Source organism: Trichosurus vulpecula, chromosome 5 (genome assembly GCF_011100635.1).
Source record: "Trichosurus vulpecula isolate mTriVul1 chromosome 5, mTriVul1.pri, whole genome shotgun sequence".
Classification (NCBI taxonomy): domain Eukaryota; kingdom Metazoa; phylum Chordata; class Mammalia; order Diprotodontia; family Phalangeridae; genus Trichosurus; species Trichosurus vulpecula.
In genome coordinates, this window is record NC_050577.1 from 193,662,590 (window position 1) to 193,678,568 (window position 15,979).

General features: G+C 43.9%; 2 protein-coding genes across 4 annotated transcripts in view; one reads left to right on the forward strand and one right to left on the reverse strand.

The window, feature by feature from the left end:
* Positions 1-12,059: 12,059 nt before the first annotated feature.
* Positions 12,060-13,015, reverse strand: LOC118852233 (39S ribosomal protein L51, mitochondrial-like). The gene is made up of 3 exons (XM_036761914.1): positions 12,901-13,015; positions 12,711-12,821; positions 12,060-12,394 (listed from the first exon to the last, which is right to left on the reverse strand). Exons 1-3 carry the CDS (start codon positions 12,977-12,979, stop codon positions 12,198-12,200), a joined length of 387 nt encoding a protein of 128 aa, XP_036617809.1. The 5' UTR covers positions 12,980-13,015; the 3' UTR covers positions 12,060-12,197.
* A 1-nt stretch (position 13,016) lies between these two features.
* Positions 13,017-15,979, forward strand: part of NCAPD2 (non-SMC condensin I complex subunit D2) — a 49,516-nt gene continuing 46,553 nt past the window's right edge. Inside the window, exons 1-2 of one of the 3 annotated variants that reach the window (XM_036761910.1) lie at positions 13,017-13,820; positions 14,780-14,925. In XM_036761910.1, the coding sequence (XP_036617805.1) occupies positions 14,799-14,925 (127 nt within the window). In that variant the 5' untranslated portion in view covers positions 13,017-13,820; positions 14,780-14,798. Of the gene's footprint in view, positions 13,821-13,927; positions 13,997-14,779; positions 14,926-15,979 lie in introns of those variants that run through there. The other 2 variants (XM_036761909.1, XM_036761911.1) reach the window with 2 other exon arrangements.

Consider the following 15,979-nt stretch of genomic DNA (forward strand, 5'->3'; position numbering starts at 1 on the left):
GCCCCAGCTCAGATTAAAGAAACACACAGACGGGATTACAGACCCCATATTAATCTGACTATATATTGGAAAAATGAATCAAATACTATAAGTAGGGCACTGATAGACAACAGGGCAGAGGCCACCTTGATTTATGGAAATCCTGACAAACTTATGTGTGGAACTCCTATTACTCTTACAGGACTAGGAGGGACTGAAATGTCAGCCAGACAAGTCAAATTGATAATGAAAATTGGACAGTTGCCTAAGAAAGAATATACCACGGTCACTGTATCCGTTCCTGAATACATCATTGGAATAGATATATTGAAAGGTATGGCTCTGAATTTGCCTGAGGGAAGATATCAATTTGCAGTAAAGAAGATAGAAATTAACACAGCTTTTAGTGGGTAAAATAAAAATGGACCCAATCACTTTGCCTGAGCCTTCTAAAGTAATTACTTTGAAGTAGCATCACGTGCCAAGTGGGCAAGATGAAATTGCCAATATTATAAAGGAATATGTTAATAAGCAGGAGTGTTAGTCCCCATAACCACTAAGTGGAATAAATCCTGTATGGCCAGTACGAACGTCAGATGGAACTTGGAGAATGACAGTGGATTGTTGACAATTGAATAAAGTGATTCCTCCCTTGTATGCTGCTGTTCCAAATACTGTTAATGGAAAGGATCCAGAAATATGATGGGACTCGGTACACAACTATTGCTTTGGCCAACACTTTCTTTATGATCCTAATAGGCTCCAAGCAATGAGACCAGTTTGCTTTCACACGGCAGGGCCGACAATATACTTTTACATGCTTGCCACAAGGATATCTGCGTAGCCCAACTATTTGTTTTAAGATTGTGGCTGAACATTTGGATAAATTAAAGTTACCTGGTATACAGCTTACCCACTATGTAGATGATATTTTGGTACAGGGAGAAAATGTAAAAGAAGTGGAGAAGAGTTTGGTACTTTTAATGGAGTATATGAAAAGCAAAGGATGGGAAATTAACCCTGCAAAGATTCAAGGGCCAGCTCAAACTAAAATTTGGGGGTATACAGTGGAATAAAGGACTGTGAGAAATTCTCCCACAAGCTCAACAAAGATTCAAGATTTTTCTATCCCCAAGTGAAGAATTCATGACCCAACAAGAGATAGTGTTACAAAATGCAAAATGGATAATTTTGATTATGTTAAATTGAAAAGTTTCTGTATAAACAAAGCCAATGCAACAAAGATTAGGAGGGAAGCAGAAAATTGGGAGAAAATCTTTACAACCAGTGTCTCTGATAAAGGCCTCATATCCAAAATATACAAGGAACCGAGTAAAATTTATAGGAATACAAGTCATTATCCAATTGAGAAATGGTCAAAGGACATGAACAGGCAGTTTTCAGAGGAAGAAATTAAAGATATCTATAGTCATATGAAAAAATGCTCTAGATCACTATTGATTAGAGAAATGCAAATCAAAACAACTCTTAGGTAACACATCTCCCCTGGCAGATTGGCTAACATGACAAAATAGGAAAATGATAAATGCTGGAGAGGATGTGGGAAAATTGTAACATTGTTACATTGTTGGTGGACTTGTGAACCGATCCAGCCATTCTGGAGAGCAATTTGGAACTATGACCAAAGGGCTATAAAAATGTACATACTCTTTGACCCAGCAATACCACTTCTGGGGCTGTGTCCCAAAGAGATCACACAAGGGGGAAAGGGACCTGTATGTACAAAAATATTTATAGTAGCTTATTTTGTGGTGGCAAAGAATTGGAAATCAAGGGGATGCCCATCAATTGGGGAATGGCTAAACAAGTTGCGGTATATGAATGTAATGGAATACTATTGTGCTGTAAGAAATGAAGAGCAGATGGACTTCATTATAACCTGGAAAGACATCTATGAACTGATGCTGAGTGAGGGGAGCAGAACCAGGAGATCATTATACACAATTACAGACACATGGTATCTATAAGGACTAACTCTGATAGACTTGGCTCTTCTCATCAATACAGGGTTCAAAGACAACTCCAAAGGACTCATGATGCTATGCACATCCAGAAAAGTAATTATGGAATCTGAATGCAGATGGAGGCAAACTTTTTGCTCTCCTTTTTTTTTTCCCCTTCATTTTTGGTTTCATTTCTGTTTCTCATGATTCATTCCATTGGTTATAATTCTTCTTTACAATTTGACTATTATGTAAATAATTTCAGTGTGAAGGTACATGTGGAACCTAAATTTGGAACCCAAAAATTTGTGAAACTGAGTGTTGTAAATTAAAAATAAAAAATAAATTTGTTAAAATAAAAAGATTTTCCTATCCCCACCAATAAGAGGCCCAAAAGTTCATAGGATTGTTTGGATATTGGAGACACCATATTCTACATTTAGGACAGATTTTGAAACTCTTATATAAAGTTACTAGGATAAAATATGAATTCGACTGGGGACTTGAACAGAGTAAAGCTTTTGAAGAAGCCAGAGCTGCTATACAATTGGCTCTGGATTTATGGCCTATGCAAAGTGGCCTGGTGGAATTACAAGTGATTGTACAGGATGACTATGCAAATTGGTGTTTATGGCAGAAACAACAAAGCAGAAATGTACCCTTAGGATTTTGGTCAAGCAGACTACCTTCATCTGGAATGTAATATACACCTTTTGAAAAGCAGATGTTAGCTGCATATTGGGCTTTGGTAGAGACTGAACAACTGACTCTGGGCCATGAAGTGATATTAAGACCTGGAATCCTGATTATGACTTGGGTAACGAGTACCCCAGCATTTCACGGGATTGGACACGCGCAAGAAGCTAGCCTAACTAAATGGAAATGGTATGTTCAGAATAGATCAAAAACAGGCAAAAGTGGAGTTTGTGCTCTACATGAACCTATAGCAAACATAGACACTGATGGAAATGATAAACCCCCTGAACGAAGGCAACAGTTGGACAATCCTTGGTAAAATGGAATGACAGATATGACGGACTGACTGAAGAACAGAAGAAACATGCACGGTTTACTGATGGGACAGCAAAATATTTGGCCCATAAAAGACATCGGAAAGCAGTAGCCTATAATCCATGTACTAAGTGAACTTTGGAAAGTACTGGGATAGGCAGAAGTAGTCAATATGCTGAACTTATGGCAGTACATCAAGCATTTAAAACAGAGAAAGGAGGACAGTGTCATATATTCAGTGATTAGTGGGCAGTAGCTAATGGGTTAACTACATGGATGCCAATGTGGAAAAATCAAAATTGGGAAAATCATGGTAAACAAGTTTGGGGCAAAGAATTATGGGAAGATATATGGGTCATGTCTTTGGTTACCAATTTGTCAGTTTTTCCTGCGGACGCTCATGTGGCCCTCACTACGCCAGAATGTGAATACAATGCACGTGCTGATCGACTAGCAAAGATTGCTACTGAACATACTGGCCCTATTGACACCAACTGATGATCCAGTACTAGCAAAATGGGTCCACCAAACAGCCGGCCATTTAGGGGTCCAGGCCACACACTGGTGGGCACAAGATCGATGCACCAGTATCTCTTACTCGTTGTTAAAGCAAGTAACAGAGGAATGTTATATATGTCAATTGGAAAAGGAACGAACTATTCCCCGGGTAGTAACTGGAGAAATAGCAAGGGGAAAAGTTCCAGCCCAGATTTGGCAGATGGATTATACTGGACCATTACCCCAAGATAAAGGATGCAAATTTATATGTACTTGTGTGAAGAGGGCCAGCTCTGAGATAGTCCATGGTGAGAAAGGCACATGCCAGGTATTCCTTTAAGCCTGAGCCTGTTCTAGCTACCCTTGAGAACGTGCAGAACGGCATGTGGAGATTCAGCTATATCTTGTTTAAGCCTCCTAGGCCTGTGCAAGGCAAGGCCATCTGAGGCAAGGTCTCTGCAAGGCAAGACCATACAAAATAAGAGGATGTGGCAAGGAACTGCCCTTGCAGTTGTTATCTGCATGGGAAAGAAGAGTAATGTTTCAATATGGTTAGCATCTATAGAACTAAGTAACAACATGTCCCACGGGCTACATGAGCCACGTGCCAGGATGTTCCAGTAAAGTAACAAAGCAATGCAATGCTTGGTCCACTTATCTGATTTCATAGAGTATATAAGCTGACCGCTTCTGCTTAATAAACGGAGTTGTCCTATACTCTCCCACCTGGCCCATGTTTTTCTTTCACTCTCTCCAGCATCCTTCGAGTACAGTGCCACCTCTGTGGGTGGCACTTGTGTTGACAAGAATGCAACCCAGAAAAACACATGTAAAACTCCAGATATTGTAACTCTATATTATGGAAGTGACAATGGCATCACATTTCAAAGGTAATGAGATGAAGAGATATTGTGAATTGAATAATATAGAGCAGATAGATCATATTCCATATTATCCACAAGCATCTGGGTCGATAGAAAAAATGGATTGTTGAAAGAACAGTTAAGAAAGTTAAGTTCTAATAATTCGTATCAAAATTAGAAGGATAACTTGTTCACTGCTTTACGTAATTTGAATAGACCATTAGGAGGAAGTACACCTCTGGCCAGAATGATGATCCCAAATCTGCAAATTAGAAAACAGCAAACACACAAGATCCAAAATATTAAGTATTGTACTATGAGGGAAGATGTCCCACCACCGTATCCAGGAATACCTGGTTCAGCAGGATATGATTTACATTGTTTAGAGAACTTTTGGTTGGATAGAAAAAAGATAAGAAAAATCTCTACTGGGATATATATGAGAATCCCTAAGAATCATTTTGGGCAGATATTACCTAAATTAGGAATAGCAGCTCAGGCGGTACATGTATTGGCTGGAGTGACAGATTCTAGTTATCAAGGAGAATTTATTGTGACAATCCAAAATTTGAGTGAAGAACCTATACAGTTTTGTAAAAGTCATAGAATAGTTCAACTCATTATTATTCCTTGTGAAAAAATAACTCTTGTGAAAACTGACCCTCCTTCCAAAATAACTATCAGAGGAAAGGAAGGGTTTGGTTCTACTGATAGAATAAAATTGGGAGGTAAAGTATGGGTAAAATAGAAGCTGGGCAACATTCCAAAGGCTGCAGAAATCACAGCACATGAAAAGAATGATACTGTAACTGTTCTTTACTCAGGAGAAAATGATCATGAAACAGTATCCTTGACTCATGTATTCTATTATGAATGAGGCTATGATAGTCTGTTTCTTTTTGGGCTTTTGTCTGTTAAATTTGCTAGACTTGTTTCCTGCAAACTTCGTACCCTCCACCTGCAGATGCCTGATCGCTTAAGGCAGATGTCACCTCTGGACACATCATGACTGTGATGTGTCATCCTTGGACCTGGCATCAACTGAGTTCCAGATGCCAGCTTGCTGAAGAACTGACCTCTTGAATGGGACTCTTGACCTCTTGGAGCAGGGACAGCTCTATGTCCAATTTCAGCAGGAAGAAGCCATGGAGGACAAGACTTTTTCGCCCCTTACCCCAAGATTTTCAGCCCCATTCTTTTGAGGGGGGAATGATGGCATTGTTTTATATACTTATCTTGTGTTATCCCTGTTATATTGTTGTGAAGTTCTATTGACACCAGTTACCCAAAATTCTCATTACCCTATGTGATGGATAACAAAGATCTTGGGGCTGAATCATATAGCAATTTAGATTTGAAGATCTTTCCCACCCATTAATAGGCCATATGACCCGCTCATATCACAGGAAGCCTAAGTCACATGTGGCAGGAGGAGCTTTTTGAGAAGAAAAGGAAGTTGTGTCACAGGAAATGCTGAGAGAGCAGTTACAGCAATTACGACAGAGCTGAGGGAAAAAGAGCTGAAAGATAGAAGTGCTGTAAGTTTTGATTGTTTTGTGGCAAGGCCCCAGCAAGGGGGTGGAGAGGTTTTGGGATGCCAAGACTCCATGCTGTGATATTATGTATCGAATTCTTTCCTGCTGGGATGGATTTGGCAGATGGCTTATAGGATATGGTTCTCTGGTGTCTGAATAAATGGTTTACTTCTTCTACCTTCTACGTGGAGTCTTGTATATTTTGCAATACAAAACCACATAGGCATTTGGAGAATTATCATCTATATTGTGATGATTGCCTTGTTGATACAGCCAAGTATAAGTTTCTGTCCCCACCCCGCTGCACTTACCCTTCTATCTTCTGTAACCTTTAAAACTACATCTGGCAATTTAAGATGAGCGGCTAGGCCAGGGCTAGGACCAGAGCAGGAGTCCTGAGATTAGCACTGTGCAACTTGTTATATTATATTCAACTGTCTAGACTGAACTGTGTGGAGTCTGTTATAATAAAGATACCAAGCAGACCTCTACAGAAATAGTCCACTGGGATTCACACCAATGACGCCTGGTCTGGGACTCTGTTCCTTCTGCAGGTGCAGCAGAGGAGTGGGGAGTGCTCCACAGGCCCTTACCGATCTCCAGACTGGGCGATGAGCCAACGACAAGTTTCCATCTGCACATCAAGACCCCGCTTCGTACTGTACATTTCCATGTACTCATGCAAGGTGTCAATTCATGTCATTCTTGGCTGTGGCCAGTTCCAGCTGGAAAGGGAACAGGGCAGCAAGAATCCATTTTTAAGTGCCAAAGAGATGTTGTGGCCCCTGTTTCTACCCCTTAGGGACTTTATATTTGAAGGGGTCGGGATGGACAAATATGGGCTTTTGGGGACAGCTGCCAGTGAGGGATGTGCTCAAGGATTTAAATAAACCAGGGTGAGCCTAAAAAAAGGTGACTATACTATTTCCTTTTTCTTAGTTTTCATGGAAAGCTAGGCTTGTGCCATCAGTGGCGTGAGTATATGATGAATTGACACAAAAAGACATGGACATGGGGCTAAGCGAGTCACATAGTCTGGCTATAGACTGATTTTAATGAGGTTACTGACAATCTTTTATACAGATTAATTGCTGAGTCACACTGACGTCTCAGAAAAGTACAATGAAGTAATGGTTAACATATTTTTTATCTACTTGTTCCTGGGAACAAAACGCTAGTCTCCTACCAGCTAACCAAACTGAAACATTTTTATACTTTCCCATGTGGGTAATCATATTGAAACATTTCTGTACTTTCCCATGCGGGTATTCAGCTGCAAAGATGGGTTTTCTCTGCCACATCTTCTTATCCTTAGATAGCGTTTGCCTGGCATGGACCTGTCCTCAATTGACCCTGCCTTGCAGAGGTCTAAGAGGCCTAAACACTAACCAGGATATAGCTGGCTCCCCACATAGGCTCTTGGAGTATCTGCTGTAGGCTGATGTTCCACTAATATAATAAGGAGAGTCAAAAGAGCGATGGAGGTAGTTGGAAGATAAAAGAGGGCAGGACTGACTTGGGTTGAAAGGTATAAACAAGATTACTTTGATGACTTCTGTAAATCATCTGCAAGGCTAGAGGGGTAGAAAGAGAGAGATGAAATCTTGTCAGCATGGCTTAGGAGGAAAGTTCTTACTGCTGCTTTCTTTTGAAACTTGAGCACATACACTGAGGTTAGATTTCCCAGAAGAAAAGCTTTCTGAGGTGTCTTTGAATGTTGGTTAGAAAGACAAATCTGGGATGATGGTCCACCTCCCAGGCCTAGAATAAAGAACTAAGGCCAAAGCAGAACAGGGAACAAAGGGGCCAGTATGTAATTCTCTTGACTGGGTTGAAGACGCTGGGAGCTCAGAACAGGGGCAAACTAGGAGATTATTCATGGTTGGTTCCCAGATCTCCAAACTGGGAATGATGGAAACTCAAGAGCCCCCAATGCTGGTCCTAATTCTAGAGTAAATCTAATCCTTCCATATCACAACCCTTCAAACCAATCAATTAACAAACTATTATTAAGCACCTATAGGCAAAGACCTGTGCTCAGTACTGAGGCTACTAAGTCAACATTCCTTGTCCTTAAGAAGCTAACATTCTGTTAGGGGAGACAACAGGTACAGAGATGAGCATAAAAAAAGAGGTATAAGGAAATCTGGGGTGCAGCTGGGGGATCTGGGAAGGCCTCATACATATAGAGAAGGTGGTGTTTAAGCTAAGCCTCAAAAGAAACTAGGGATTCTAAGGGGCTGAGTTGAGGAGGAAGTACACTCCAGGAAAGAAGGAAGGGCCTAAGGTCCAGGCTAGCAATGATGATGGCCTTTGTTTTCTTTGAGTGACTCAGTTTATCTCATTGAACCTTGCTGGGCCATGCCTGTGAGCAGAGAACTTCCTGTGTGATGAGTCATGGGGCTGGCTGAGGGTAGGTGTTGACTCCAGAGCCACACCCTATTGGATGTTAACCTAGGGGAAGGGGCCAACTCAAGAACCAATCGGCCCCAGTCACTCAGGTGGCGCTTGATGATGTCAAAAACTCTATAAGAGGGGAGAAGACGGCTTGAAGTTTCCTCTTTCCTTTTCCAGTTGGCTCGGGAGCAGTGGCAAGCGTGACTCTGGGCCAGCCCTTGCCCTCGGGCTGAGCCCAGATGTTGGTAACTATGAATTGTATTGGGTCTGTCTGCTGATATTTGTAATTTATTTGTATTTTGGTTTTGAGGTTCGGGTTGCTGGTTCTTTTCCCCTGAACTAAATGAATGTTCTGAACCTCAGGGTGCTGACTTTTTCCCCTGAAGTAAGTGAATGAAACTGTATTTGGTCTGTCTCTTGATGCTTGTCTATATGCTCCCCTAAACTAACTGAATGCTAACTGAATGCTGGCGTTTTCCCCTGAACTAAATGAATGTTGTCTGTATGCTAACTGAATGCTGGATTAAAGTAAGCTGGTCAACCCCTTTACCATGCTTTCCTTGTTTAAGCAGATAAAAAGAACCTGTGCTTTTCCAGCAGCCTCCCAGGTGCCAGCAGCCTCCTGAGTGCTGGCTGTGGGGGGATCTTGCACCCCCACAGGAGCTGCTAGCCAGATTATTAAAACAGATGTCCATATCCATCTTCATGGCTTTCTCCTGGATCTTTGTGTCCAGTTCAGTCAGGTTCTATGCCAGAAAAAGAAAAGAAGACTGAAGAGTGCCGCCCTATACTTAGGACAACAAACACAAGCAGTGGGTCATAATACAAAGGGCCCGCTGCACAGTAATCACAGAGCCCTCCCCGCAAGGAGCTTCTGCTCCCAGAGAGACAAGACAGACACAGCTAGGACACACAAGGTGGAGGAAGTATCTTGCTAAGTAATTCCCATGTTACGGAAACTGTTTTACTGTCTTCTTTTCTTTCTCAGACCTGAGGGGCAGGGAAAAGAGAAGGGATATAAGAAGGCAACAGTAATAAAGAAGGAAAGGCCTAATTTCCCAAGCAGGCAGGAGACAGAAGTGGCTCTACTTACATTACTCATGAGTCCTTTGAAGACCACCAACTCAGCTTTGAGTTGCTCCACTTTCATTGCTAGTTCTTCCTGGCAGGCATCAGCTTCTTGGGCTTCCTGTGGTCAGGAAAAATGCCCTGGCATTAGTGGCACAGCCAGAGGATGGTGAAGAAAGGAGCACAAAGAAAGATGTTGGAGAAGCTTGAACCCAGGGTCAGACTGGGGAGATGGGCAGAGGCATGGCCACCCTCACCTCCTGAAGCTCATTCACACGCTCTTGCAGCTGGACCCGAACTGTATACTCCTCTTCCCACCTGAAAGAATGGAGAGGACATTGGGTACAAAGTCTTCCCAGTTCCAACATGCTCCTCTTCTCCTCACTCCCCCAGACCCAGTACTTTCTGAGCCAACACAAAAAGCTTCTAAGGACCAATAGGATAAGGTCTGCTAGGCCTGACTCCCTGAATAAGGAGGGGCTGAGGGCTGGGAGTCCAATTCACTCTGAGCTCCTTGTAAGGAACTGTGTAATCTCTGTCTCTGTATTCCCAGTGCCTTGCACACAGTAGGTAGTCAATAAATGCCAGATTGAATTCAGCTGCTCTGAACAGCTGCAGCCACAGACTGGGTGTAGCCCTTATTGGCATGCTCCAGTAGTTCCTGGCAATTGACAAATGCACCAACTGCCTTCCTGTCACATTCTGGCCACCTACCAGACACTAGACCCAGTTTTCTCTTACCCCAGCTTCAAAGAGCTGCCTTGCTGACCTATCTCCCACCTCCTGCCCACACCAGACACTAGATCCACCCAGCCCAGTCTCCCACCTTCAGTTCCACAGATCTGGTATCCAGCCTCCTGCCTGCACCAGAACAGAGCTTCTCTAGCTTGCTCCCCTGCCTCCTGTGGGGCCATTTAACCCTGTAAAACCATCTGCAGGACACATACCTCATCAACAGAGTTTGTCTGTTGTCCCTTCTTGCCTGTAAGACTTATTTGGTAATTACTATTCAGTTCCTTGTATTGAAATTTTTTTCTCGAATACATAGCTAATCTGTCAAAGCAAGGAATGAGACAATGGTCTTAAACTTCTCTGTGGTCTACATAACACCATATACATGTAAACAATACATTCTCCTTTTAAAAGAGATTGTACTCTAAACTGTTATTGGTGATAGAAAAGAAATAAAACTCACATTCACAAGAACTTCCTTAACTATATCTTGATATAAAAATAAAGACTTCTGCCATCCTGTGACATGGCCAGCTGAATCTCTTTTGTCTTAACTAGAGAGTAAACAAAAGGCACTGGCGCCCTTTCCAAAAACACTTTCAAATAAAAAAATCAGAAATAAGCTAGCTAAGGGTGCACACAAACACTGATACAATTCTTCTGTTGTTTCCCTCCACCAGGGAAAGAGCCAAGTGTGATGAAACGGCCTCAGTGGAACAGAAGCTTAATTCCCATTCCACTATTACATGACAGCAGTATGGAAGGATTTCTAGGAATAAATTCCAAATTAGTAATGATAGAATCCCGATAGAGCTGTCCCTGGCCCCAATATTCTAAATTCATTATAGGCCCCACTGAACAGCTGGCCCACTGTACCTACCTAGCCCCTCCCCCAGCCCACATTCAATATCCTAACTGCTTCATATATGCCACACAGCTCACTAGAACAGGTGTGTCCATGAACTCATAGTTCTAACAGTACAGCAGGTGTGTCCATGTGATAGGATCCCAGCCACTGCCTCTAGCTAGCCACTGCCCCCAGACCCATTCCTTATATTTGAACAGGTGTGTTCTTGTACTCAACCACAATCACATCATCCATTTAGCCCAAGACAGGACCACAATACCTATCTTGTCCAGACATGACCACAATAGCCAGCCAATAGGAGGGTAGCATGACCAGAATGTTTAACCATCTAACCATAGAAGGAACCCCTCCTCCATTACCTAATCCCTTAATAAACTCCTCCAGTCTTTTTAATATTAATCATATTTCTACATTCTGTGTAAATTTTGATTGTGTAATCAGCATCTTTACCCTGTAAAAATCCATCTTGCTTTTTTCTGAAGTTGCTGGTTCCTCTTGGATCTTGGACGACTTCATGAGAGGCATCAATCTCAATAAATGCCTATACTTGGATTAGAGGTGGTCTGATTCTGAATTCTTTGAGATGGTTTCACCAGGACATATAATGAAACCTCAACAATTTTTGGCCCTGGGTGCACAGAAAATAAACCTCAACAGTAGGATAGGGAAGGAACTACAAAACAATATTTTAAAACACAAGAGACCACCTAAATGGTGGTGCCAAGGTCCTCTTATCAACTCTTCAGGTACTTTCTAGCAATTAAGAGTAGTTTACAAGCAAAAGGGACCGTCTTACTGAAGGAGTGAGTTGCACTCTGAAAAAACGTCCAAGTCTATTCAATATACACTTATTAGATGCCTATAATGATCAAGGCACCATGGATACAAAGACTAAAAAATCCCCACTCCTGAAGGAGTTCACATTTTACAAGGGTGACAGAGCAAAAGGCCAGACATGAAAGAGATGATGAATTGGGTGTTTGTACAAGGGGAGAGGGGACTAGGTGACTCAGTTTCCTTAAGAACCTAATCTTTGCAATCCTTAAGTCAGCAAAGGAAGAAATAATGAGTCAAGGCCAAAGCTTACAAGGGAGAGAGAGAGAGTTTAGAGGTGAGACACATCCAAAGGAACAGAAGGGAAGAGTAAAGAAAAGGCAAATGCCTAGTGAAGCAACTTTATTAGGAATCCATTACAAAGGCCTTTCTCCACACTGAGCAGTTCCCTACCCGAAGTGTCCTGAAAGGTGACAGGTTGGGGATGGGGATTTCTATGGCTTCTCCTCTACCGGAGCTTCCCCTTTCTATTGAACTGTTTGTAGAGGTATCTGATTCTCTTGTTCAGGTTGTGCAAGTCCTGCAGAAACATGCGATCTCCCACCATTTTCTTCTTACGGATACATCGCTGCAATTCATTCCCTTTCCAGCCCCTGAGCCACGTGGGCCCCTTAATCAGATCCTTGGGGTGACGTTCAAAGTTCCCTGTGAGGCAAACGGAGAGCCCACCATTAGTTGCAGGCACAGAAGGCCAAGGCCGAGGTGGAGGCGGCTGTCAACAATACCCTTTGCATCCCTTCACTTTGTCTCTTACTGCCCACAACCGCTTCCTGGAGCTCCCTGAATATCCCTCCACTGCACGTGTCACAAATCACCTACTAAAGGCAGACGACGCCTTAACGCGCATCTTCCCCCTCTCCCCTGAAACTAAAAGGAACTGGGGAGGGAGGGAGGGGGGGGTAGGGGAGGAGCGAGAGAAGTAAGGCCCTCCCAGAGCTGCGCCGCCAGGGTCTATTCGTACCCAGGATCCCGATGTTGTCGTACACCCCAAACAGGCTCCTCTTCTCGTTCCACCGATCCACCACTTTAGGGGGCGGGAGCGTCGTCTTCACCGGGGCCGTTTCGGGGACACCTGCAGGAGGAAAGCGATCAGCAGGCGCCGACGGGGGAATCGTCTTCTGTCGCGGCTCCCCCCTTCCCCGGACACTTACCCAAGGAGATGCCCCTGCCGGCTCGGGGGGCGCAGCGCCAGAGGGCACCGCCAGCCCACCGGCTCAGGCACCACGCCATTAGCCAGGCCGGCAATTGGGTGCTGCCCACAAGGATTGTGGGAAAGCGAGGACGCTCTCCCAGACGCCTCCGCCAGAGGCCAAAGCCGGCTGCCTACGTTCACCGGCTTCCACTGTAAATCTGCGAGAAGCCCATGTCTGTCGTTCCCAGGTTCCTCTGCGCCTAGCCCTTCTCCTTCCCAAGCGTCGGCCCCACTTCTTGGAGGGAGAACGCGCCCCCCGGAATCGGACTTCCTTTCCTCGGCCTAGCTGTCCGCTTAAGGGCTCGAATCTGGAGGCAGAGGGCTGGTGTCTGTGGTCCTCCTTCGGGAACTGGTCTTGCCTTTCGCAGCTCGGGCTGCTCAAGACCTTCCTGGGCCTTACGCCCGAACAGGGGGACACCCGAAGGCATTTGGGCCAGCCTCTAGTTCCCCCGAGTGTCTCGCGGCTGTAGGGGGAAGGTTACGGGGCGAGCTGGTTTTGGGGACAATCAGTCAGGAGGAGGTAACTCAGGGCTGCCCTCAGAAGCCGCACACGCAGCCGGATGCACGGTTTATTCCCTAGAACTGAGCCAGTGGGAGTTCAGGTGTGCCGTCTGCTCCTGTTGCCAGGGGCGGGGGTTTAGCAGCCGGAGCATCTTCAAAAAACAGCGCCCTGGCCCTGGAGCTCCAGACCGGACACGGTCAGAACACCCTCTCCGCGAGCCTGGGCACGCAGTAAACTAGAAAAGTTCAGAGCGCTCCACCTCTAAACAAACTCCTCGGCTTCCGGTCTCCGAGGACCACGTGACCTGCCCGCTAGTCTTTTCCCATTGGTCGGAAGTCCGCGACTGCCTTGCGTCACAGCCGTTGAGATTTAAAAAGGTTTGTTTTGAGGCTGCGTTCGCCGGTCTTGGAGCAAAGAGGCGGGTCCTTTCCCCCGCAGTGGGTGGGGATTGGTCGGCGTCCTAGGAACGCTGCGCTGATTGGCTGATTGTTTTTCCGAGAATTCCTCCCTGAGCGCGCTTTTTCGTCCCGGCTCTTAATTTAGTGCAAGGAGGGTGAGTAAATTTAGGGGAGAGGGAAGGACTGTTCTGTAATGGACGGCCACGGTTCGGGGGTTGGGGGGGGGCATTAAGAGAGGTCTGAAAAGACATCTTGCAAAGGTGGGATTTTAGCTGGGATCGAAAGGAAACCAGAAAGCATAGAGGGAAGGGAGAGCATTGTCAGTCACATCCCCTCTCATGCCCTGAGTTCCCTCTTATGTAAAGTGAGGGACTTGTTCTAGGTGAGGTCTTAAAATCCTATCCAGGTGTGAAGCCTAAGACTGTCATTATAATGGCAAATGGAGAGAATCTTAATGGCTACTTAACCTTTACAAGTCATTTTTTTGAGTTTTCAACATTCACCTCCATAAGATTTTGAGTTTTAAATTTTCTCCCCCTTCCCAAGACGGTGTGCAATTTGATGTAGGCTCTACACACACCTTCATATTAAACATATTTGCATGTTGTAAAGACGAATTAGAACCAGTGGGAGGAACCATGAGAAAGAAGAAACAAAACAAAAAAAGAGAGTAAACAGTACGCCTCGATCTACATTCACAAGTCACTTTTAATTCATTATTTTTCTAATCTTCTTGACCCTTTGAGGTAGGCAGGGCAAGTTTTTTGCATTTCTGCAAAGCAGAGCGAGTGACTTGTTTATATTCATAATGCTGCTGCTACTAGTACTATTATTGCCAGAATTCAACCCAGGTTTTCTGAGTTCTTTGGTCTTTGCACGATATCATATTGGCACAGGAGATAGGCAGCTCCTAGGAATCACTTGCCTTTGTTTTCTAGCCCACTGAGCCAGTAGAAGATGCCCCCTCTGTTGTGTGAGTTTCATCTACCACTGTCTCCAGAGGAGCTGCTGAAAAGTGGAGGAGTCAACCAGTATGTGGTACAAGAAGTTCTGTCTGTTAAACAGCTTCCTTCACAGCTTAGGGGTAAGAAGATGTCAGCTTTTTTGTTTCACCTCTTTTCTCACCCCTCAGCTTGACTACTCTTAGGGGGACGTTACTTTGCCGTCTAGGATATTGAGCATTTCCTTTTAGAGTGATTGTCTGCTTCTCCTCAAGGTTGTTGAGCTGTTATTTCTAATTCTAGATACTTTTAAAGTTTCTATGTGACTAGCCACCCTTCTAATTTCTTGTTGAGGTATGGTTCGGAATGGACTTCTGATGCTCCTTCTTGAGTGTTTGTTCACATATTTTACCTTTTGTCTTTTCAACTTTGTACTAAGGCTCTGCCTTAATAAATGTTTGCTGAACTGAATTGCAAACGTGAGAAACTTCATGCCCTGAAGGAATGTAGAGTTTCCCAGGGGAATACATTTTCACAAAAAAGTATTATATCAGATAGAATGTGATGGGTGGAAAGGTGAAATCAAGACAAAGTACTCTAGGAATATGAAGAGGAAGGGATTGCTTTCTTTAAACATAAAAGGGCATTTTATGTCAAACTCTGAACCTCTGTTATGTACGGTTTGGGTTTTTTCTGTGTACATCTTGTTCTTTTATTTTGTTTAGAAATTTAACATGCTATTTCTAACACAGTCCTGCTTCGCTCTGACGTCCTGCAGACTTTCTTCTGCTCATTATTTTTCTCTTTTTTTAATTGACCGATTGAATCATTTTTTTGTACAATGATTTCCACAGACAGAAATGGGAAGGGATTCCATTCCAAGCATAGGGGTGATCTGGGCAAAAGCATGGAGAGAGGATTAGATCACCTAAGAGGTGCTGGTCTAATCTGGCTGAAATGCAAACTGGGTGAGGAGCAGTAATAAACCATATCTTCCTCTCCTGAGTAAGCTCCTTGAGGGCAGAGGCTGTTGGACTTCTGTATTCTTAGTAGCTAGCCCAGTGCCTGTCACATAGTAGGGACTTCATTAATGCTTGTGCATTGATTGAATTGCATGGTACTAACTATAGAAGTTCAACTCAGGCTTCATTGGAGAGTTTGAATTGGAGCTGAGCCTGTAGGAATTGACTAGAATTT